General features: G+C 37.4%; 3 protein-coding genes and 3 pseudogenes across 4 annotated transcripts; 5 read left to right on the top strand and 1 right to left on the bottom strand.

The window, feature by feature from the left end:
- The first annotated feature begins 5,481 nt into the window (after nt 1-5,481).
- LOC147293928 (uncharacterized) lies at nt 5,482-8,442 on the top strand. The gene is made up of 4 exons (XM_086231150.1): nt 5,482-5,586; nt 5,725-7,208; nt 7,302-7,416; nt 8,083-8,442. Exons 1-4 carry the CDS (start codon nt 5,482-5,484, stop codon nt 8,440-8,442), a joined length of 2,064 nt encoding a protein of 687 aa, XP_086087276.1.
- A 698-nt stretch (nt 8,443-9,140) lies between these two features.
- LOC147293927 (glu S.griseus protease inhibitor pseudogene) lies at nt 9,141-9,353 on the top strand (annotated as a pseudogene).
- A 2,820-nt stretch (nt 9,354-12,173) lies between these two features.
- LOC147293926 (glu S.griseus protease inhibitor-like) lies at nt 12,174-12,935 on the top strand. Its single transcript, XM_086233934.1, has 2 exons — nt 12,174-12,244; nt 12,362-12,935. The coding sequence occupies exons 1-2, from the start codon at nt 12,226-12,228 to the stop codon at nt 12,553-12,555; spliced, it is 213 nt and encodes a 70-aa protein (XP_086090060.1). The 5' UTR covers nt 12,174-12,225; the 3' UTR covers nt 12,556-12,935.
- Nucleotides 12,936-16,496: 3,561 nt separating this feature from the next.
- Nucleotides 16,497-17,236, top strand: LOC147293925 (glu S.griseus protease inhibitor-like). 2 transcript variants are annotated; one of them, XM_086233799.1, is made up of 3 exons: nt 16,497-16,612; nt 16,730-16,969; nt 17,074-17,236. In XM_086233799.1, exons 1-2 carry the CDS (start codon nt 16,594-16,596, stop codon nt 16,921-16,923), a joined length of 213 nt encoding a protein of 70 aa, XP_086089925.1. In that variant the 5' UTR covers nt 16,497-16,593; the 3' UTR covers nt 16,924-16,969; nt 17,074-17,236. The 2 variants fall into 2 exon arrangements, with proteins under 2 accessions (XP_086089925.1, XP_086089924.1); XM_086233798.1 differs by having other exon boundaries at nt 16,730-17,236.
- Nucleotides 17,237-18,581: 1,345 nt separating this feature from the next.
- Nucleotides 18,582-18,911, top strand: LOC147293924 (glu S.griseus protease inhibitor pseudogene; annotated as a pseudogene).
- A 115-nt stretch (nt 18,912-19,026) lies between these two features.
- On the bottom strand, nt 19,027-21,497 carry LOC147293923 (ASI1-immunoprecipitated protein 1 pseudogene; annotated as a pseudogene).
- Between the last annotated feature and the right edge of the window lie 3,238 nt (nt 21,498-24,735).

Raw genomic sequence — 24,735 nt, 5'->3', positions numbered from 1 at the left:
ATATTGAATTTGTTTTTTATATAATTAGATTATAGATATATATTTATGTATTGTCATTGAACCTTAATTTAATTTTTCAGGAAAGGGTTCGTGGCCAGAGCTTGTTGGAGTGGAGGGGGAGGTTGCCAAAGCAACAATTGAGAGGGAGAATCCTATTGTGACTGCTAGGATTGTAATTGATGGAGAAATGGTAGTCATCACCGACTACAACTGCTATAGGGTCTGGGTCTGGGTTGACAAAGATGATGAAATTGTCACAAGGACTCCTATAATTGGTTAATTATTAGCCATTAATTAGTCCTCAATTCATTCACTATTGGTTAATTATCATATATGTTTGTTCTTCTTTGCTTATATTTAGGACTTTTTACTCTCCTTGGTGTATTATAAAACTGTATACGATACTTTACATCTAAACAGAAAGTAAATTGAAGTGGTTTTATATATGATGGGTATTTTTCAGCTTCTGTATCCTACGCTTTCGGAAAAGTCTTTCATAGGGAGGATGAATACGCTTCCTTTTACAATCATTTATAAATTCTAATACATGACGAATTGTTATGAGAGAAATGATATACAGTGGTCCAAGTTATTAGATAGCATGATCGACTTTGGATTCACAATCTTGTGCTTTTGAAAGAAAACTAATTGATATTTTATGTGAGAAGAGGCATATAAATGGTTATATATAAGTTATTTGCAATAATCATCTCATTACGTGAAGGATATATATATATATATTAATATAAATAGTTGTGAGAAAATACGTATACAACCAATGCAACCCATCAAAATATAGAGGAGTGCTCTAAAACTAACTAGTTAGTAAGTTAATACGAAACTAACCATGCTTTTGGGACCACCACATAACTAATCTTATAATCCGAACCATCAATTATTTAGATCATACTTCAAACATCATCATTACAAAAAATCAACTAAATCGAAAATCATTTAGTCATCTAATTGAGATCAAATAAATAGACGATCAATGTTTTCGATAAAAACATATAAATAGTTGTTGTTATAATTAAATGACTAAATGATTTCCGAATTTGAAGATTTTTTACAAGGATGATCTTTGAAGTAGGGCCTAAAAAACAGACGGTTCGGATTTTGAGATTACATTGTGTGGTGGGCCAACATGGTGGTTAGCTTTGTATTAACTTACTAACTAGTTAGTTTTCACTACAACAATAACATGCCTTTCCTTCTGATATATAACAGTCCCCTTTCTCTCTTGGACTGACTGTTATCAATCACAATTATCCAATAGCCACAGTGCAGCGACCAAAGCAATGACAGTCTAACAGGATGGGGTCGGTATAGCACTATCCCAACTTCAAGCCTATCCGTCGTTCCTTTATTTCCAGCTACTGTGTTTTATTTATAAATTTGGCTGCCAATTTGCAGGCAGAAGTCAGGTCTTGTCGGCTGGATTCATGACTTATGTTGGCATGCGTCTGCAGTGGATCACTGCTTCTACAAATATCTGCACTTCCACTTGGTTATTCTACTCTCTTGCTGAATTGGATCTTAACTGCTACACAGGTGCCATTCCACTCTAGCCTGCATGTCTAATGTTGCAGTGGAATTAAACTGTAAATGGCTATGCGATTCCATTTGGGCCACCATGTCTCATGTTGCAGTGGAATCCTCCCCTCAATCCAAACCAATAATCCATCCCTTTTTTCCATTATTTTTACCTCTTGATCTTCTCTTCTGGTTGGATGTCTGGGTATTTAAGGTTTTGGGGCTTTAGGTATTCTCTCCAGAAAAACCGAAACAAAACACCTTTAGAGAATAAAAATTAATCATTCACACGGTGTTTCCTAATCAGAAAAGATGGGAAAAAGAAAATCTTTTTTTAGTGTTCACTTTGTCGAAGAAGAAGAATGCTGACAGATATAGGGATTTGGGTGTTCCCAAAAGTTACAAATTTTTCTACAAAAATCAAACCCTATAATCAAAATCCCAGAAGTCAAACCCAAAGGAAAACTTAAAAAAAGGGAGAAATGATACCTTTTTGCTGTCGATGTCGAGAATGTCTTGGGTTTTGTCTTTGCATAGAGGGTGGTGATGGAGAGAATTTGGTGTGGGTGTGGGTGTGGATGTGGGTGTGGAGGAGAGAGGGGCGGAGGGATTACGAGAGAGATAAGAAAGGAGAGAGAGAGAGAGAGAAGATAAGGGAGGAGAGTAGAGGGGCGTAGTCTAAATGGAAGTTAATTGGTAATTTTTAATTTTTTAAACCAGCATTGATATTCATGTCAAGTCAGTGCAAGTAATAATGGACTGTGGCTTTGACATTGTGGGACCCATTCTGGTTAAATTAAACTTTTCAATTAATAAAAAAATTAAAAATATGAGAACTGTCCATTTTTAAATACACAGTAATTCATTTCTCTCAATAAATATGTTATACTTAATTGATTAATTAGAGAGTAACAATCCAACCGTTACTTTTGGATCCAAAAGGAACTTGCAACTTTAAGAGTCACCACCAACCCAACAGCAGTGACAAATGTATATCAGCCTTCACTGTACAGTCACAAAAGGGGGTTATTCTTGTAGTGTTTAGAGCATTCTTGTCAAAATATATATATATATATATTTTCCTTTTTTAACTTCTAATGCATAAGAAACAATGTTTTGGTAATCATATCACGTAAAAGCCAAGGAGATCTCAAACATTACCATAGGTTAATAGCTAGCACTTTATGGGAGAAGAAAACAATTAAATTTTTGTTAACGCATTCATGTATACAAATTAAGATAATGATCAATAGCATTTCAAGGGACTCCTCGATCGCGATGTGGTCTTTTGGCAATTTGACAAAATTTTATTGATGTATACTTGGAATTCGCCCATGGAAAGAGACATAAGACAATAACCGCCGAAAAGGTGACACAGAGAGAAAGAGAGAGAGAGGTGGAAGGTTGCTGGTCTTAACCGCCAACAAGGTGTACCGGGGTGGTGGCCAGAGGCTGGGCTATGGTGATGGGACGATGGACAAGAAGAAGATAAAAATAGCGTCTCTTGGTTTTCAAGCGTATTTTTGTTTTCCAAGTTTTTATAATTAAGCGTGTATTATTTAATCCTGGGTGTGTGAGTTGTATTAATTAATCAAGTAAGGAGAGTATTAAAAGCAAGTTCTGGTTTACATAGTCAGGTAATTAATAATACAAGTTGACACCAAACAACTGATATTGACTATTTACTCCTATCCAAATTCTAATACGGTGTACCAAACATGCCCTAGGAGTCTTAAGACCATCACGTGATTCACTCCTCCTAAACATAACCACCAGCCCATCCTGTGCTTTGCTTAATTTATTTGCTCTAGGAGTCTTCTTATTGTTATATTAACCTTTTTCGTATTAAATCTGAATGAACAAAATAAAACAGAAATTTAGTATTTCTTTCAATAAAATTGCACAAATTATATAATTATTAGGACAACCAATATGCACTTTTGAGCTATTATCAGTTCGCTTACTTTTCTATATATCTATCAACAAACCCAAGGTCCAAATTTCAAATGATGACTTTTGCTGATTAAGTTTTTCAAATAAGTATATTAATTCCAGTTAATTATATTATTATTAGGATATCTTATTTTATAGCAGTCAAATGCAGCTTTTCACAGCCAGAGGAGGTTTTTCAACATAAAATGGGATAATTAAATCACATGAGTTTATCCCCACTTAATTTTTCCAATATGTTTCTTTTAGGCCGGTCTTTCAAATTTTGTCAACAATTCCTATCATATCATCTTCTTATTTTTTTCGTGAACGCCTATCATATCATTTAAGTACGAATATCGTACAAACCACATTTCATCAGCCTCCTTAAAAATTTAGAACTGACTTTGTACGTTATTCACACTTGTGATATAATCAACAAAACTGACTTTGAATGTGTTGTTAAAATAGTGCATGCCTTTAATCTATACTATTGACCAAGCATTATTCGAATATCCTCGTTTTGCTTCTACATGTTTAAGCTAGTTCATTTTTGGATCATAGAGATAGAGACGACTTTCAGGATAAGCTTGGTAGGTTGATGTTTTATTAGACTATCTAAAAATAAGGCATGCATCACCCTACCAAGACAAATTGTAAATCTAAACCAGGTGTTCAGACTGTGAACCAACTGAATCAGTGGTTCAACTTTACAATTGAACATGCAACATACTATATATCTAAAACAATTTCTGAAAGTTTCGAAAGTTTGTATACTATACAAGACGTGAAGACAAAGCAAATAAATTTTGAGCCTACGTAACACACCTAAAGTCAAATAACAATCAACAACCAACTACAAGCTATTAATGCAATGCATCATATGTGATACCACTATAAATTGTTGGTGTGAGTCAACCCATGTTATTATTGTGTAATTATTAGGATTAATTAGGTTATTTATTAATTCATGTATTTTAGTTATAGGTCCATGTATATAAACCACACTTTGTGGTCTTATTCAATTAAGTAGAAATCATATTGAAACCCTAAACCTAAACCTTCTTTGTACATGGTATCAGAGCATGGTTTTTCCTATCCTACTGGTTTTTGAAGAATTTTTTCTAGAAAAATTCTATTAGTCAGAAATCCTACTGTTCATCTTCACCTTCACTTATTATTAGAATTTTTTCCGCTGCTTCACCTTCACTTGCTGAAACACCAGCCACCCACCAGCAGCGACGCCGGACACCGGCCACCGTCGACCAGCGGCATACCCCCGTCGCTGCTGCTCCACGTCGACCAGCGGTGACGCCGTAGCCTGCCCCCATCGCTCGCGTCCACCACCAGCGACGCCGACATCACTGCTGTCTCCCTCGTACGCTGGCGACTGTGCTCGCCTCCACCTCTGCCTGCGCGCCTCCGTTTCACGTCGACCAGTCTGTGCGACTGTGCGCGACGCTCCGCCTCTGCCTGCGCGCATCCACCTCACGTCGACCAGCAGCGCCGTCGCCTGCCCCCCCGTCGCTCGCGTCAACCACCAGCGACGCGTGGGCGCACCTCCACCTCTGCCGACCTGCTTGCCCAACGCGATGCCGCCCCGCCTGCTCGACCCGACGCCAATCCGGCTACTCGACACGACTTCGACGCCCCGCCTCCACCTTCCTTGAGCGCCGGCGACTGCTGCTCGTCCGCCAGAGACGTCAACCCGCTGCTGTTGCGTGAGTTCTCTGCAACGCGAAATGGCGGATGTGCAACGCGGCTGAACCCCCCTCTGATTTGTGTAGCTCTGCGCAGGAAAAAAAAAACGATCTGATTTCTGTAGCTCTGCGCAAGGAAAAAAATAGAAGGGAAAAAAAATATATATATATATATAAAAAAAAAAAGTTGCATTCCAGGGTGAACTCTGTTAGTTCCTCCAGCTTTGTTGTCAAGTCAGGTATCTCTAACTCTGCTTTGAGTAATTCTGCTTGTACTGGTAATGGTGCATGGATAATTGATACAGGTGCTACGGATCATATGACTTCTGATCGTTATGTTTTTAGTCATCTTTTATCTGTCTGTCCTAAACCATTTATTGTTAATGCCAATGGTGTGTCATCTCCTATTTTAGGGGGCGGCACGGTATCCTTCTCATCTGGTTTGTCTTTACATAATGTGTTGTTTGTTCCTTCCTTAAATTGTAACCTTATTTCTGTTAGTCAACTAACCAAAACTCATAATTGTGTGGCCACATTCTTTCCTACCCATTGTGTTTTCCAGGATATTCATACCAGGGAGAAGATTGGCAGTGGTAGAAAGAGTGGTGGATTGTACTATCTGGATAGTGGGGTTTCCGCTTCAGATGGTCGTGGCATTGTGAGTCTAGTTAGTGATGGTTCCTTCGAAAATAAGGAGAAGATTTGGTTGTGGCATCGCCGACTTGGTCATCCGTCCTTTAGTTATCTTCGGCGCTTATTTCCCTCTTTATTTCTTGGATTGAACATTTCCCATTTTAATTGTGAAGTTTGTGTGTTGGCCAAAAGCCATCGTTCAGTGTTTCCTTCTAGTGCTACACGTATGGATGTTCCTTTTGCTTTGGTCCACTCGGATGTTTGGGGTCCAGCCCCGTGTGGTACACATAAAGGAATGAAATGGTTTGTGACATTTATTGATGATTGTACTAGGATGACTTGGGTTTATCTTCTGAAACATAAAAGTGATGTGTGTGCTATTTTTCGCCTTTTTCATCATATGGTCCTCACCCAGTTTGCCTGTCCTATTAAAGTTTTGCGCTCTGATAATGGTGGTGAGTTCGTTAATACAGAGTTGACTCAGTATTTTGCTTCTGCGGGGATCCTTCATCAGACTTCTTGTGCTCATTCTCCACAACAGAATGGGTTTACTGAACGCAAAAATCGACATTTATTGGAAGTCACTCGGTCCCTTCTTCTGGGGGGTCACGTGCCATCTCTGTTCTGGGGTGATGCCTTGAGTTCTGCCGTTTATCTAATTAATCGGACCCCATCTAGTGTCCTTGACTTTCGGCGACCTCTGGATGTTCTCTCGGATTTTGTCTCTCTACCAGGTATCCTTTATTTGGAACCCCGGGTTTTTGGGTGTGTAGTTTTTGTGCATTCACATTCTCATCAACGATCCAAGCTCGTATCTCGGGCCTTAGAGTGTGTATTTGTTGGTTATAGTCCATCCCGGAAGGGGTATCGGTGCTATCATCCCTCTACTCAGCGCTTCTATGTCTCTATGGATGTCACTTTTCATGAACATCAACTTTTTTATTCTCCACGTCCACTGGATTCTACCCTTCAGGGGGAGGTTTCTAGTGAAGTGCAGAATAGTGAAGTGCAGAATCGAGATGATGTGTTGTTTTTTGATAAGTTTGGGAGTGGTAGTGAGGAAGGGTCAGAACAGACTGCTGATCACCCAGTGTCTGAGGATGATACTGAGAATGCGGAAATTACTGCGGATGATACTGAGGATGCAGAAATTACTGAAGATGATACTGAGGATGTGGTAGGACAAGAACCCACCAATTCTGAGCCTGAGGAGTCACCACTCCATGATAGTATCGCCATCTCTCCTACTCCATTGAATCAATTTTCTTCGTCCATTGAGGTAACCGACAATACTCTTGATTCACATTCTGGTTCAGATCTTATTTCTAATGCTTCTAAATTTACACTTCCTCCTTGGTCTAACCGAGGACAACCACCAGCTAAATATGAGCCAGATCCAAATGCCAAAGTTAGGTACTCAATTAATAATCATGTGTCGTCTGTTAGGCTTTCAAAGTCATATGAATCGTATGTTCTGCAATTATCTTCTGTTTCTATTCCTAGTAGATTGCAGGATGCTCTTACAGATTTTAGATGGACCAAAGCTATGGCTGAAGAAATGGCGGCATTACAGAAGAATTCAACCTGGGAGTTGGTTTCTCTACCTAAGGGGAAGAAGACAGTTGGGTGCAGATGGGTGTTTGCAGTCAAACACAAAGCTAATGGGTCAGTGGAAAGGTATAAGGCAAGGTTGGTAGCAAAGGGTTATACACAGTCCTATGGCATAGACTACTTGGAGACGTTTGCTCCAGTGGCCAAGTTAAACACAGTACGGGTTCTGTTGTCTTTGGCTGCTAACAAAGATTGGCCACTCCTTCAGTTTGATGTAAAGAATGCCTTTCTCCATGGTGATTTGACTGAAGAAGTATACATGGATCCTCCTCCAGGTATACCAGAGTTTGATAATACAAGATTGGTATGTAAACTGAAAAAGTCTTTATATGGTCTTAAACAATCTCCGAGAGCCTGGTTTGGGAGATTCACCCGTGCAATGAAGAACTATGGTTATCGACAGAGTAATTTTGATCATACTTTGTTCCTAAAGAAAAGGGGGAAGAAGATTACTGCTCTTATCATTTACGTTGATGATATGGTTCTGACCGGAGATGATTATGATGAAATCTCTAATTTGCAGAGGTACTTGTCTCAAGAGTTTGAAATGAAACAGCTGGGGGACTTGAAGTTCTTTCTTGGGATAGAAGTGGCTCGGTCTAAACATGGCATATTCCTATCTCAAAGGAAATATGTTTTAGATTTGTTGTCTGAAACTGGTATGCTTGGGTGTAAGCCAGCTGTCACTCCTATGGAACAAAATCATAGACTTTTCGAGTGTTTGGGGGCCTTGCCTGCAGATAAGAGGCGATATCAGAGACTTGTTGGAAGATTGATATATCTGTCTCACACTAGACCTGACATTGCTTATGCAGTTAGTGTGGTAAGCCAGTTTATGCATGCCCCGTGTAAACCCCATATGGATGCTGTGGAGCGAATTTTGCAGTATTTAAAATCTGCACCTGGTAAAGGGTTGTTGTTTGCTAATCATGGTCATGTGAATGTTGAAGGGTTTTCTGATGCAGACTGGGGTGGTTCAGCAGATGATAGAAGGTCTACCTCAGGCTATTTTACCTTTGTAGGGGGAATTTGGTGACCTGGAGGAGTAAGAAGCAATCAGTTGTATCTAGATCAAGTGCAGAGGCTGAATACAGAGGTATGGCACTCGGAGTAGTCGAACTTTTATGGTTGAGACATCTATTGACCGATTTAGGGTGTCCACCTACCAAACCTATGGACTTGTTTGTGATAACAAATCTGTTATTGATATAGCACATAATCCTGTTCAGCATGACAGAACAAAGCACATTGAGATTGATCGACACTTCATTAAAGAGAAACTTGAAGCTAAGATTATTAACTTCCCATTTGTGAAGTCCGAAGATCAGCTTGCAGATGTGTTGACCAAGGCCGTAGCAAATAGAGTGTTTTTGGACTCACTAGACAAGTTGGGCATGTGCGATATATATGCACCAACTTGAGGGGAAGTGTTGGTGTGAGTCAACCCATGTTATTATTGTGTAATTATTAGGATTAATTAGGTTATTTATTAATTCCTGTATTTTAGTTATAGGTCCATGTATATAAACCACACTTTGTGGTCTTATTCAATTAAGCAGAAATCATATTGAAACCCTAAACCTAAACCTTCTCTGTACATAAATACACAAGTACCCCCAACACATCCCAATTCACACACAAATACAACACGAGAGATCTTATCATCAGAAACATATATAGAGAGAGAGAGAGAGAGAGAGAGAGTGAGTGAGTGATATATAGAAAAGTATAAGGATGTCATCTGAATGTCGAGGAAAGAATTCATGGCCAGAGCTGGTGGGAGAGAAAGGGAAGGATGCAGAGGCAACGATTGAGAGCGAGAATTCTTTAGTGAATTCTGTTATCGTAAAAGAAGGATCGTTCGTGACTGCTGATTTTCGGTGTGATAGGGTTCGGGTTTGGGTCGATAAACGTGGCATTGTCATCAGGGTCCCTACAATTGGTTAAATATGTGTCAAGTATAATTAGGCTCTCCTCTGTAAGGGCTTAATTAATATATAATTCACATCAACCAAGCTAGGTTAAGTGAAATTAATGAAATAAGGAGTATTTGTATTAATTCTCCATGCAATAATATCTGTATTAAAGACTACATAATTATCTATTTTTCTAGCTTCTGATGTATGTAAGTTCTGTGTGAAGCAACATATATATTAATAATTAAGAATGGCTTGATAAAGTTGATAAGTATTGAGTAGTAGTACCGTTACTGTTAATTTTCCATCATCTATCTTCTCTTTAATTAGTTCTTGTTTCTGTTCAATTAGGTTCAACCATCAAAAGTAATTGTAGGCGTGGCAATTTGGAACTAAAGCTCCACTCTTGCATGTGTTCCGGCCAATAATTAATAAATTAACACATCAATTACAGTACTCTATGCCGTCAATTAATTCTTATGGCTATTTTGGTAAATCACCAGTTCAATACATGGCCTCTTGTTTGGTGCTTTGGGAGAATATTGCTCCTTTAATGAAGTATTGATAAGAGCAAGCTAGCTCCAACAGGAAATGCATGGATAGCAATTGATCTAGAAATATATGAGATGAGAAATTAGTAGTTAAAAAGGTTAATGGAATAGAGGCAGAAAAAAAAAAAGGGTTAATGGAACTAAGAATTAATTACAGATCAATTATGTTTTTAGACGTTTAAAAAGGTTTTAATACACTGTACAAAGACCCCTCTGCGTGGCATAGAACCCAAGAATATATATATATATATATAATACAGGGCCTTCAAATGATGGATTTCTCATTTAACACTAAATGAAGGATCTCTTTGTGGGGCCCACACGAGTCGTTTTGTGTCAATCCGAATCGTTTATTTTTTACTTCTCCATTAATAAATCATTCTTGCAAAAAATCAGCCAAATTGGAAATTATTTGCCTATCTAACTTTGATCAAACGAATAGACGAACCAAATATTTTCAATATATGAAACCGTCTATTTGTTTGATCAAAGTTAGATAGGCAAATAATTTTCGATTTGACTGATTTTTTGTAAGAATGATTTATCAATGAAGATGTAAAAAATAAACAATTCGGATCAACACATATATCTATATATATATGCACCATTTTCGGTAATAGGTCTTTTGGCCAAGTGGGTATTGCTCTAGGAAACCCGTATCTTTTCATGTAGCCACGTGCGTACCCCTTCCTGCAGAGTGCAGATAGAATATAATTCGAATATCTCCTTCTGTGCAGCATTGTCTTTCTTCATGCATGAAAAAAAGGGTTTTCAATTTGGGACTAGGATTCCCTACCCATTTGTCTATAATGTTTTAATCTTAGCCATCAAAGAGAGAGTAGAGAGAGAAAGAAAGGGGAAGAGGTGGGAAGGTTCATGGCCAAGATAAAAACATGGTAGGGAAATGAGTAGGAAAATGGATAGAGAATCCTAGTCCTTTTGATATTTAAACTTTGATCATTATCTCAATTAATTAAATACCAAACTATATATTATTTGTCCTAACTTGATACCCAAATTATTGTTTTATCTCAATTTATTATATAATTAATGTGACTCCCGTTAAATAATATTAACAAACTTTGGTCATGTGTCTTGCATATGTCTTATACTCAGGGTCAATTTAGTCTATTCACGAACTTCGGTTGACTAAAATACCGTAATTTGACGAAAGTCACATTATATATCAAATTGGGACAAAATAAAATTTTGGGTATGAAATTAAAATGAATAATAATTTGGGTACTTGATTGGGACCAGGGCAAAAATTTATGTACAAAAATAGAAAAAAAACAAAAAAACAAAAAAAATGATAAGAGTTTGAATTTGATCATAATTAGCGTATGGTTCGATTAAGATGTACATGATGGTTAAAGTTCTTGACAATTATGGAGCGGGAAGAAGAAGGACAATTAATATTAATCAACTGGGGTTTTATAAGAGTTTGTTAAGAATTGTGAACATTAATGTTTTTATTTGTTATATTGGAAGGGATTTAACCCTAGACCTAGTTTATTCATAACTCATTACCCCACTTACCCTTATCACTTGTGCTACCTGTAAGGACTTCAAAATTGCAAACATTAGGTGTATTAAGTATAAAATATTTCCCTAGCTAATTAAATTGTGCCGATGTTTTTTTGAGATAAAACTCCACATTTGAATATAGTCAAGACAAAGTTAAGTTGGACATGAAAACTTGTGTGAAGTTTGTTCCTATTATATATGTGTGCCGGCTAAGCTCAGACTTTCTAAGCTCCCGGCCAGTCCATTCAAATAAGTTTCTAAGTCAAATTATATGAAGAAATGTTATATTATGTGGCCAAGAAAAACAAGAAGAAATGTTTGTCCAAGATTGATACCAGATTTCTTGAGCTGGTTATCCCTACTTTTTCCCATAATTATATCTTATGTCTTTCAGCAGATAGATTTTGTCAACAATAGCTATCATCTAAGTACGTGTATCGTACAAACTAGATTTCACTAAAACTGACCAAATACTATTCTTCATTTTCATACCAAAATATATACTAGCTATTCTTCACTTTGCTTCTCTACATGCTTAAGGTCGTCGCGCGTGAATCATAGAGATAGAGGCAATTAATATTCATTCTTGGCGACAATGCCGGTTTGCTGCTGCATATATTATATGATGTAATATTTGTGTCAACAAAAGCATGCAAACAGCCTACCTAACAAGTAACATCCAAATAGTCAATAATGACCAACCACAAGCTGTTCAATGACAATTACTACTATAAATATGCATCTCTTCCCCATTCCAATACATCACAAGCTACATTACAAAGAGAGATCAGAGATTAAAAGCCTAAATTAGAACAAGAAGCGAGGATGGCATCTGAATGTGAAGGTAATCATGAACAAGTGCTTGTTTACAACTATGAATGCATGCCACTAAATAATATATAAGCTTTCTATATATATGTTTTCATTTAATGTAACAAGTTTTTGGAGTTTATATATGCAGGCAAGGATTCATGGCCTGAGTTGTTGGGAGCTCAGGGGACTGTTGCAGAGGAAACAATTGAGAGGGAGAATTCTTTGGTCGATGCTATCGTCGTACTAGAAGGAACAATTGTCGACCAACAATTCCGGTGTGATAGGGTTTGGGTTTGGGTCGATACTGATGGCATCGTTACTAGGGTCCCTACAATTGGTTAATTTCGACTAAGAGCTTCACTTCAGGGCTACTAGTTCTCTTTTAACAGTATTTGAAGGAAATTACGCGAATTGATAATCAAATAAGGAGTTTTATTCACCATGTATTGTATTAATTGTAAACTAAATAATTTGTTGTTCTTTCACTGTGTATTCTATACGAAGCTAAATAAGATTAATGGTTGGAGAGCAAGCTAGGCTTTCAACATCAATCAAAGCTAGGTTAAGTGAAATTAATGAAATAAGGGGTACTTGTATTAATTCTCAATGCAATAATATTTGTATCCAAGACTACGTACATATATAATTATCTATTTTTCTTCTGATGTATGTATGTTCTATATATATGTGAAGTTAAATATATATTAATAATTAGAGTAAAATGCATTATTGGTCCACATACTTTTATCATTTTTCCATGTTGGTCTATGATTTAATTTTTGTCCCATGTTGATCCAGTTTATAATTGACGTGTCCTAATTTAGTCCATTCCGTCACTTTTGGGCTAATGTCCGTCCGTTTCCATCACGTGCCGTACATATGGGCTTTTTGGGAGGGGAAAAAAGTATTTTTCCTTACATTTTTGCCACCATCTCCAAAATAATAATAATAAAAAAAGAATGAATCAAAAAAAAAAAACAAGCCCAACAGCACCCCCACAGGGACACAACACTAACGTACCCCACCCCTCTTCTTCTTCCTTTTTTTCTTTTTCTTCTTCATCTTCCTTTCTGCAACACACCCCCCCCCCCCCAAGGGAAACAGATCATCTGCATTCCCCCACACACCACACCTATAAACATAAAATTAAAATTAAGAAAAAAAACAAAAATAAAATAAAACAAGATTAAATGAAATAATGAAAATTCAAAAAATCAATACTTTGCAAAAATCTGTGGATGTCTCAGAAACCTCTGCAATCCCATCTTTGTAGAGGGTATAGGAACCCTCTGCAAAAATCTCTCAGAAACCCCATCAATCATCATCATCCCACAAATTTCTCCAAACCCAAAATCAGTGGATGTCTTCAAACCCACCCTCCTTTATCTTCCTTCACAAACCAGAAGAAGCCGCCGCCGAGAGAGAAAGAGAGTGATATAGAGAGAGAGAGAGAGAGAGTGTGAGAAAGAAAGAGAGACATAAAGAGAGAGTGGGAGAGAGAAATATAGTGAAAGACAAAGAGAGAGAGAGAGAGTGAGAGAAAGAGAGAGATGCATGCGGCCAGGAAGGGTTATTTCCGGGGACGGATTGGGTAGATGGCCGGACTGGGGGAGGTAGGTGGGAGGGGAAGGGTCGGGTGGGTGTGGGGAGGGGATTTTAGAATCCTTCCTCTTTCTTTTTTTTTTTAGATTTTTTTTTGAGGGCTGCTATTTGCACACCCTTTTTTTTTCTTTTTGCACACCCTTTTTCTCTTTTTTTCTCCTACACACCCCACACACTTACTTCAAATTCAAAATCTCTCAACACACACCCAACCCATTACTAAAATACCCTCATTTCATTACACACCCTTCTTTCTTTTCCTCTATTTTTTCTCACGTTCACACCCCCCTCCCCCTGTTTTTTTTTTTTTTTTTTTCTTCTTCTTCTTCTCCAGCCAGCCAGCCAGCCCCTCCACCCAACCAGCCAGCCAGCCCCTCCACCCAACCAGCCAGCCAGCCCCTCCACCCAACCCACCAAGCCCCTCAACCCCCTCACCCGACCCACCCCTCCCTCCCTCCCCCTCCGGCCTCCCCCCTCCACCCAACCCACCTAGCCCCTCAGCCCCTGCACCGACCCCCCCCGCAGCACCACCTCCTCTCTCTCTTCCCCAGCCCACCCCAACCCAGCCCCGAACCACCCACTCAGCCCCTCACCGGACCACCTCATTCCCTCCCGCACCCCAGCCCTGTAGCAGCAGCACCTCCTCTCTCTCTCTCCTCCCGCGCGCAGCTGCGCATCCGTTCGACACTGGCCCGCCGAAAATGTCACATTCGTTCGGCAGGCATCCGCCGAACGATGGGAGTGTTGTTCGGTAGGTACCCACCGAACATCAAGGACCCGTTCGGCAAGTGCCCGCCGAACCAGCTACTCGGAGAGAGAGAGAGAGAAAGAGAGAGAGAGAGAGAGAGAGAGAGAGAGAGAGAACGGCACGCCGGTGGTTGGAAGCCGCTGCGCGCGGTGGCTGGAGGGCTGGGGTGGTCGGGGCTGGGTTGGGGTGAGAAGGGGCGGGGCTGGGGTGGTCGGGCCTGGGTTGGGGTGGGCTGGGACGGGGCTGGGGTGGTCGGCAGAGATGGTAGAGAGAGGGAGAATGGTGGTGGGCGTGGCTGTGCAAGCTTGAGAAAGATGGAGGGGTGTGTACGAGGGGGGGGGGATGGGAATGGGGTGTGTGGGTGTGTGGGTGAGGGGAGGGTTAAAGTGGTATTTTTCTTGAGGCTTTTTTTTTTTTTCAAAAGGGGTGTGCAAAAAGAAAAAAGAGGGTGTGCAAATAGCAGCCCTCTTTTTTTTTCATTACTATTTTAGAGATGCCACATGAAAATACTTTTTTGCCCTCTCAAAAAACCCACATGTGCAGCACGTGATGAAAATGGTTGGACGTTAGCCCAAATGTGATGGAATGGACTAAATCGGGACACGTTAATTACAAACTGGATGAACATGGAACAAAAATTAAAACGTGGACTAACATGAGAAAATGATAAAAGTATGTGGACCAACATGGGACAAAAATTAATGAAAAATTATAAACTGGTTAATAATTGATGATCTCATACTAGAAACATATGAGATGATAAATTAGTAGCTAAAAAGGTTAATGGAATTAAAAATTAATTACATATTATGTTGTTAGACGTTCAAAAAGGATTAATAGTTGTATAGAACCCAAGAATAAGATATATGCACAATTTTTCGTAAAATGTCTCTTTTTTTTTTTTTTTGATAACCAAGGGTGTCTTGGGCCAGCTTTCGTATATCAGACTAATCCCTTGGGCTGGTCAAATACAAACAATCCACGCTGGATCTAGTCCGTAATATGTCTTTGGCCAAGTGGGTATTTCTCTAGGAAACCCCAGCTTTCAGCTGTAGCCACGTACCCCTTCTAGATAGATTAATTCGATATCACCTCCACCACTGTCTTTTTATACATGAAAAGCAAGGGGTTTAAAGTTGATATTAAAACTTTGGCCATTGTCTCAATTAAGTACTAAATTATATATATTATTTATCACAATTTTATATCCAAACTATTCTATTATGTGGGCTAAGCTCAGGTAACAGTCATCTTAAACTCGAATCATATAATGGCGTGCCAAGCGACGAGCAGTTCCATCAGACATCACACTATCTATCATTTCATACTTCTTATAATTTGCTTGGAGGGACTCCTGCTGCTGCTTTGCGAGCTTCTCCTCTTCCTGGAGTTGTTGCTTGAGCACAAACGCATCTTCAAGAGCATGCTTTCGAGTAAGATGCTTCAGTTTCTTTGCCACTGCAAAATCAGGATCATTTGGTTCCAACAAACGGCAATATATTTTTCTACCAGGCTTTACAGGCCGATCATCAAACATTTCAACTCTAGCATGAAGCGCCCTCACAGGCTGAGCTGGTTATCCCTACTTTTTCCCATAATTATATCTTATGTCTTTCAGCAGATTTTGTCAACAATAGCTATCATCTAAGTACGTGTATCAAACTAGATTTCACTAAAACTGACCAAATACTATTCTTCATTTTCATACCAAAATACTAGCTATTCTTCACTTTGCTTCTCTACATGCTTCAGGTCATCGCGCGTGAATCATAGAGATAGACGCAATTATTATTCATTCTTGGCGACAAGGTTTGCTATATTATATATATGATGTAATATTTATGTCAACAAAAGCATGCAAACAGCCTACCTAACAAGTAACATCCAAATAGTCAATAATGACCAACCACAAGCTGTTCAATGACAATTACAACTATAAATATGCATCTCTTCCCCGTGCCAATACATCACAAGCTACATTACAAAGAGAGATCAGAGATTAAAAGCCTAAATTAGAACAAGAAGCGAGGATGGCATCTGAATGTGAAGGTAATCATGAACAAGTGCTTGTTTACAACTATGAATGCATGCCACTAAATAATATATAAGCTTTCTATATATATGTTTTCATTTAATGTAACAAGTTTTTGGAGTTTATATATGCAGGCAAGGATTCATGGCCTGAGTTGTTGGGAGCTCAGGGGACTGTTGCAGAGGAAACAATTGAGAGGGAGAATTCTTTGGTCGATGCTGTGGTCGTACTAGAAGGAACAAGTACCGACAAACAATTCCGGTGTGATAGGGTTCGGGTTTGGGTCGATACTGATGGCATCGTTACTAGGGTCCCTACAATTGGTTAATTTCGACTAAGAGCTTCACTTCAGGACTACTAGTTCTCTTTTAACAGTACGTATTTGAAGGAAATTACGCGAATTGATAATCAAATAAGGAGTTTTATTCACCATGTATTGTATTAATTGTAAACTAAATAATTTGTTGTTCTTTCACAGTGTATTCTATACGAAGCTAAATAAGATTAATGGTTGGAGAGCAAGCTAGGCTTTCAACATCAATCAAGCTAGGTTAAGTGAAATTAATGAAATAAGGGTTACTTGTATTAATTCTCAATGTAATAATATTTGTATTCAAGACTACGACGTACATAATTATCTATTTTTCTTCTAATGTATGTATGTTCTATATATATGTGAAGCTGAATATATATTAATAATTAAGAATGGCTTGATAAAGTTGATGATCAGTAGTACTGTTACTGTTAATTTTCCATCATCTATCTTATGATCTTTAATTAGTTCTTGTTTCTGTTCAATTAAGTTCAACCATCAAAAGTAATTGTAGGCGTGGCAATTTGGAATTAATAAATTAACACATTAGTTATACAGTACTCTATGCCGTCAAATTCCTATGGCTATTTTGGTAAATCACCAGTTCCATGCATGGCCACTTGTTTGTTGCTTTGGGGGAATACTGCTCCTTTAATGAAGTATAAGAGCAAGCTAGCTCCATCAGGAAATGCAAGGATAGCAATTGATCTAGAAATATATGAGATGATTAATTAGTAGCTAAAAAAGTTAATGGAATTAAGAATTAATTACAGATTATGTTGTTAGACGTTCAAAAAGGATTAATAGTGGTATAGAACCCAAGAATAAGATATATGCACAACTTTCCGTAATAAGTCTTTTTTTGGGTAAAGGAGGGTGTTCTGGGCCAGTTTTCACACACCAGACTAGTCTCTTAGACAGGTCAAAGACAGACAATCCACACACTAAGGCTAGTAATATGTCTTTGGCCGGCCAAGTGGGTATTGCTCTAGGAAACCCCAGCTTGCAGCTGTAGCCACGTACCCCTTCCAGATAATTAATTCGATATCACCTCCACCACTGTCTTTTTATTAAAACAGGGGGTTTAAAGTTGATATTAAAACTTTGGTCATTGTCTCAAATTAAGTACTAAATTATATATATTATTTCTCACAATTTTATATCCAAACTATTCTATTATGTGGGCTAAGCTCAGATTTTCTAAGCTCCCAGCAGCTAGCCATTCAAATAACATTTCTAGAAATTTTATATTATGTGGCCAAAAAAAAAATGTTATAATATAACAGCTGTTCTTCATTTTGCTTCTAAAAAAAATGTCATCAGCTTCCAAATACTATTCTTCATTTTCATACCAAAACAACAGCTGTTCTTCATTTTGCTTCTCTACGTGCTTAAGGTCATCGTGGATCATAGAGATAGACACAATTGCTTCTCTACATTCTTGCCGATTAGGTTTGCCACTGCATTACTTAATGTAATATTTGTGTAAACAAAATCATGCAAACATCCTACATAACATCCAAATAGTCAATAATGAAACCACAAGCTGTTCAAATGTTCAATGAAAAACTACTATAAATATGCATCTCTTCCCCATGCCAATACATCACAAGCTACATTACAAGAGAGATCAGAGAGTAAAAAGTCTGAATTAATTAGAACAAGAAGCGAGGATGGCATCTGGATGTGAAGGTAATCATGAACAAGTGCTTGTTTACAACTATGAATGCATGCCACTAAATAATATATATATGTAAACTTTCTATATGTTTTCATTTAATGTAACAAGTTTTTGGAGTCTATATGCAGGCAAGGGTTCATGGCCTGAGTTGTTGGGAGCTCAGGGGACTGTTGCAGAGGAAACAATTGAGAGGGAGAATTCTTAGGTCGATGCTGTGGTCGTGCTAGAAGGAAAAATTGTCATCCAAGATGTCCTGTGTGATAGGGTTTAGGTTTGGGTCAATTCTGATGGCATTGTTACTAGGGTCCCTACAATTCGTTAATTTCGATTAAGATCTTCACTTGAGGGCTACTAGTTCTCTTTTAACAGTACGTATTTGAAGGAAATCAGGCGAATTGAGAATCAAATAAGGAGTTCTATTCTCCATGTATTGTGTATTGTAAACAAAATAATTTGTTTTTCTATAAGATTAATGATTTGATAAAGTTTACAGTAATTTTCTTCCTCTCTTTAGTTCTGTTCAACCATCAAAAGTACACGGTGTGGCTTGGCTTTCAACCATCAAAAGTCAACAATAGAACAACTACGAAGCTCTCTATTAAAAACAGACATCACCTCATAAACTTTGTATCATGTACAGATGTCACTTTGACAGTTTGACTACACAGGGGTGATAACCTCAACAAAAGCCCTAACAGTCATCTGAAACTCGAATCATATAATGGCGTGCCAAGCGACGAGCAGTTCCATCAGCCATCACACTATCTATCATTTCATACTTCTTATAATTTGCTTGGAGGGACTCCTGCTGCTGCTTTGCGAGCTTCTCCTCTTCCTGGAGTTGTTGCTTGAGCACAAACGCATCTTCAAGAGCATGCTTTCGAGTAAGATGCTTCAGTTTCTTTGCCACTTCAAAATCAGGATCATTTGGCTCCAACCAACGGCAATATATTTTTCTACCAGGCTTTACAGGCCGATCATCAAACATTTCAACTCTAGCATGAAGCGCCCTCACAGGCCTTGGCTTCCCCAGTATCATGAAAGGAAATTGGGCTATCTCTGAGACAATGGCATCAGCCTGTTTTGGGTTCTCCACCTCCACCAGTGCACACTGTGGGATGCTCTTTGATTCTGTGTAATTTGGAATAAAACGAACATTTTTCACAGTTGCAAACTGACCAAGAGCAGTTCTCACAACAGGTTCAGTGACCTGTGGGGAGAGGTTATCTAGGTAAACAGTTCGTTTGACCTTCTCCTCAAAGGCAGCATACTCTGCTTCTGCTTCTAAAGTCCCCATATACCACAATGAACAACAATCTAATAAGAAACAAATTTGATGTTAGCCAAAGTTTACAAATTCTATTAAAATTCCAGACCATAAAAGAAAATAAAAGTAAGAAAGTATAACAAAACAAATGAAAGCATATCAACCATAACAGACACCTAACATATCATATTTGCCATTATCGAGCTCCAGAATCTTATTCCAGCATTTATTTAGCATTGACCCAAACATTCCTCATTCTAGATGTTATTGTTATCCTTTTTCCGCGTCAAATAACTGAATTATTGTTATTCTTTGTGTGGACATAAGTGTATTATGTCATGAATTCTACAGGCCATTATATATACCTGAAATTCAATACCCCATCTCTTACCAAACCTTCACTAATCCAATATCTAATCTTTGACTATATCTAACAGAGTAATAGTGCCATAAGCAATTTATAATCTCAGATTGACATTCCTCTATACGATTTTGGGTTTTATGCTCCCCTTCAAATATCAATTTCAACTCTTGCATCTTGTACCAAAAGAGTCATTAGACCACCAAATGCTAACAAATGTTTGGTTTTGTAGAAATGGATAAATTATATAGCGGTGATGATATTATACATGAAGCTCTGTCTATGATATGAAACAGAGCAAATTCTAGTTAAGATTTTTTCTAATATCACTAAGGCAATGAGATGTGCTTTCACACAATTACACAAACAACTGCAGCAAGGATACTGACCAATTATGTTTGACCCTTCTGAGAATCCCAAAATGAATAGATGAAAAGAAACAAATCCTTATATACACTTTGCAGTTTACACCCAAAAAGAAGTGTGAAAATGAATATGAATTCACAGATTTCATTAAGCACATCATAGGTCCTAATAAACCATAAAACATATAAATTTCAACAAAACCATCCAACTTAAATAGGAATCCACACAAGTATAATGATCATTAAACAAGATCATTCACAAAACATATGAAGAGAAAACCCAAATGAAATATCCACTCCTCATCGCCAATAATTAAAAAACAAAAACCCAAATAGCCAAATAGAACTTCCCTGCCCGACAGTACCAACCCAACTATCACTAGCAACTCAAACTCCAAGTTGCAGCAAAATCAAATAACAGTTAACAACCCAGAATAATCAAATACCAACCCAAAATCAAACGCCCACCCAGCAAAATCAAAGCAGCCAAAACTGAAAAAAAGAAAAAATAAATAAATAGAGAACAAAAACCTGTTGAGGAAATTCCGGTTTTTAAACAAGTTGCTCAAAATCGAATCAATGGGTTCATCACAAGTATTGGATTGTTGCATAGAAACTAACCAAATTACCGAAATTAACTAATCATCTTCATTGGAAATTAAACAAATATCAAAATAAAAGTTGAGAGAAACAGCCACAATCAGCAAAGAAGACATTAAAGATAAATTTGGGAGGGAAAGAGTCGAAGAAAATACTGACCTCGTTTCGCGTCACAGAGAGTGAGTGAGGATTGAAGCTTGGGATTAGGGTTTGGAGTGGCAGATGAGAGAGGCTGGAAGAGACTGGCGGAGCCGGAGAGTGAGAGCCGCGAAGAGATGGGTGTGGCTTTGTGGGTGGGTCGGGAAGGATTGATTGGCTGTTTACCAATGTAAATTCTGAACTGGGCTGTAGCCCAGCCCACAAACTATAGGTCCACTAGTTAAATTGGCTAAAGACTACTAAAAAAAAAAAAGAACTAAAACTCTTTTTGTTTTTTTCTTTTAAGTGCTTAAGGGGAAGGATGGTTGCAGTTGTTGAGGTAACGCGCGCAGTTGAAAGGGTCATAGAATTGCCCTCACTGCACTCAAGTTTGATCCATCTCTCTCGAAAAATTTAAAAAAAAAAAAAAAAAGGGCAAACTACAAGTGCATGACTAAAATATATTGGTGTGCTAATCATCATTTTTTCTCTTCTCTTGCTAACATGAGATGAGAATTGAGGATGTTCCTATACACATCACAACCAAATACTTAATCACCAAATCCAACTCCTAAAAGTATTTTCCAATTTTCAAATAATATTACCTTTCTCATTAATTTTATTTTTTATTTCTTTAAAACTTAAATAAAAAATTAGAGAGGGTGACCATGACTCCTCAGTTGTGAAAATATCAAAACAAAATCAAATTTGTTGGGCCTAGACTCTTTTTTGGACATTGATGTTGAGCATGGGCAATTTCACTTCCCCCTATATTATTTGTGTATATCTTCACTACTGTGTGGCCTTTAAAGATATTTCAGGCTCAAATAGATTGTGACGATTTGTGCCTTTTATTACATGATACATTGGTATGCATGTAAAGTGATATCTAGGTCTTCTATGTATTGCCGTGCTTTACAAGTCAATAACCATTTGAATTTTATTATTATTAAATAAGTTGTATAATTTTTAAACAAAAGGAAATTTCTGATTGCTTTCTTGTTCTTGGTAATATGTGGCGGCAGAATAACGTGGGATATGGTCATATACCTAATGGCATTTATCATTCATTAAACTAAGAATTGTCAACCAAAGAACAATACTGGCTTGCTCTAGTCAAGATCAACATGCATTCCTATATATATCGATTCATCACCTAGGTGTACGTAACAGCTAAAAAGTCAACAATGATCATTGACCAACTTCAAGCAATTCATCAAAATGCTACTCTCTAATTAAGTCTCTATATATAGTCATTTATCATAATGCGAACTTAAACACAAATAGAAGCTCTGGGTATTATAAGAGACTGGAGCAATCATTTAAGCAAGGATGTCAGAATGTGAAGGTAAGGTAGTAGCTAGTTGTAAAGGGGTATAACTAGATATCATATATATATGTACCAATTTCTTATATGGGTATTGTTCTCTTACTAGATAGTATATATAGTTATATAAGATGCTTATTAAACTGTAAATATGATCGTGTAAATATGATCGACTACACATTCAGTAAAAAATCAATAAAATTAATGGTTCATATTCACAATTTGTATGCCACATAAGTATACAGGATATGTGGCTAGACTGTCTAATAAAAGCTAGATAGCATATATTGAATTTGTTTTTTATATAATTAGATTATAGATATATATTTATGTATTGTCATTGAACCTTAATTTAATTTTTCAGGAAAGGGTTCGTGGCCAGAGCTTGTTGGAGTGGAGGGGGAGGTTGCCAAAGCAACAATTGAGAGGGAGAATCCTATTGTGACTGCTAGGATTGTAATTGATGGAGAAATGGTAGTCATCACCGACTACAACTGCTATAGGGTCTGGGTCTGGGTTGACAAAGATGATGAAATTGTCACAAGGACTCCCATAATTGGTTAATTATTAGCCATTAATTAGTCCTCAATTCATTCACTATTGGTTAATTATCATATATGTTTGTTCTTCTTTGCTTATATTTAGGACTTTTTACTCTCCTTGGTGTGTTATAAAACTGTATACGATACTTTACATCTAAACAGAAAGTAAATTGAAGTGGTTTTAAATATGATGGGTATTTTTCAGCTTCTGTATCCTACGCTTTCGGAAAAGTCTTTCATAGGGAGGATGAATACGCTTCCTTTTACAATCATTTATAAATTCTAATACATGACGAATTGTTATGAGAGAAATGATATACAGTGATCCAAGTTATTAGATAGCATGATCGACTTTGGATTCACAATCTTGTGCTTTTGAAAGAAAACAAATTGATATTTTATGTGAGAAGAGGCATATAAATGGTTATATATAAGTTATTTTTAATAATCATCTCATTATGTGAAGGATATATATATATTAATATAAATAGTTGTGAGAAAATACGTATACAACCAATGCAACCCATCAAAAAATATATATATATTTTTTCCTTTTTTAACTTCTAATGCATAAGAAACAATGTTTTGGTAATCATATCACGTAAAAGCCAAGGAGGTCTCAAACATTACCATAGGTTAAGCTAGCACTTTATGGGAGAAGAAAACAATTAAATTTTTGTTAACGCATTCATGTATACAAATTAAGATAATGATCAATAGCATTTCAAGGGACTCCTCGATCGCGATGTGGTCTTTTGGCAATTTGAGAAAATTTTATTGATGTATACTTGGAATTCGCCCCATGGAAAAAGACATAAGATAGTAAGGGTTTGTTTGATACGTCAGACTGTACTGACTAATTCATGTCGGATAATATTAATCTGTTTCGGAGAATACTGACTGTTTATCCATAATATTATTAGGCATTTGGTACTGTTCCTGATAAACAATCTGACTAAATTATACTGTGTTTGGTACTCTATCGGATAGCAGAGAATTAGACTATTTTTTTTTATTCTTTAATAACTTAGTGGAACTTGAAATTCATATGACACAAATTATTTTTGGCAAGATTCATATGACAAGAATTTTTTTTTTCTTTTGTTTTTGTCAAAATCTATAGGACAAGAGGCATGAACTAATCCATATATTCTCATAATTTAATAAATCTAAAAAAAAATGATAAGAAGAGATAATCAGACACCATGCATAGAAGAGAAAATATATAAAAAAAGAGAAGATGAAGAGAGAAGAATAAAGAAGAAGCATATTGGAGAGAGTATGAGAGAGAGAGAGAGAGATGGATACTTGGAGAAGAGCGAAGAGAATAACCTGTGGAAAAGATAGCAGAGAAGAACCTTAGGGAGAAGAAGATGAAAATAGGTTTGTTGGTTTTCACGTAGATAGAGTGTTTTTGTTTTCCAAAGTCTTTGTAATTAAGCTTGTATTATCTAATCGCAGGTGTGTGAGTTGTACAATGCCGGCCCTGAAGGGGGTACTGAGTGCGACCGCCTAGGGCCCATCTTCAAGGGGGGCCCACAATTTT

Source organism: Dryas octopetala, chromosome 2 (assembly GCF_963921425.1).
Source record: "Dryas octopetala chromosome 2, drDryOcto1.1, whole genome shotgun sequence".
Classification (NCBI taxonomy): domain Eukaryota; kingdom Viridiplantae; phylum Streptophyta; class Magnoliopsida; order Rosales; family Rosaceae; genus Dryas; species Dryas octopetala.
This window is presented reverse-complemented; position numbering and strand designations above follow the sequence as displayed.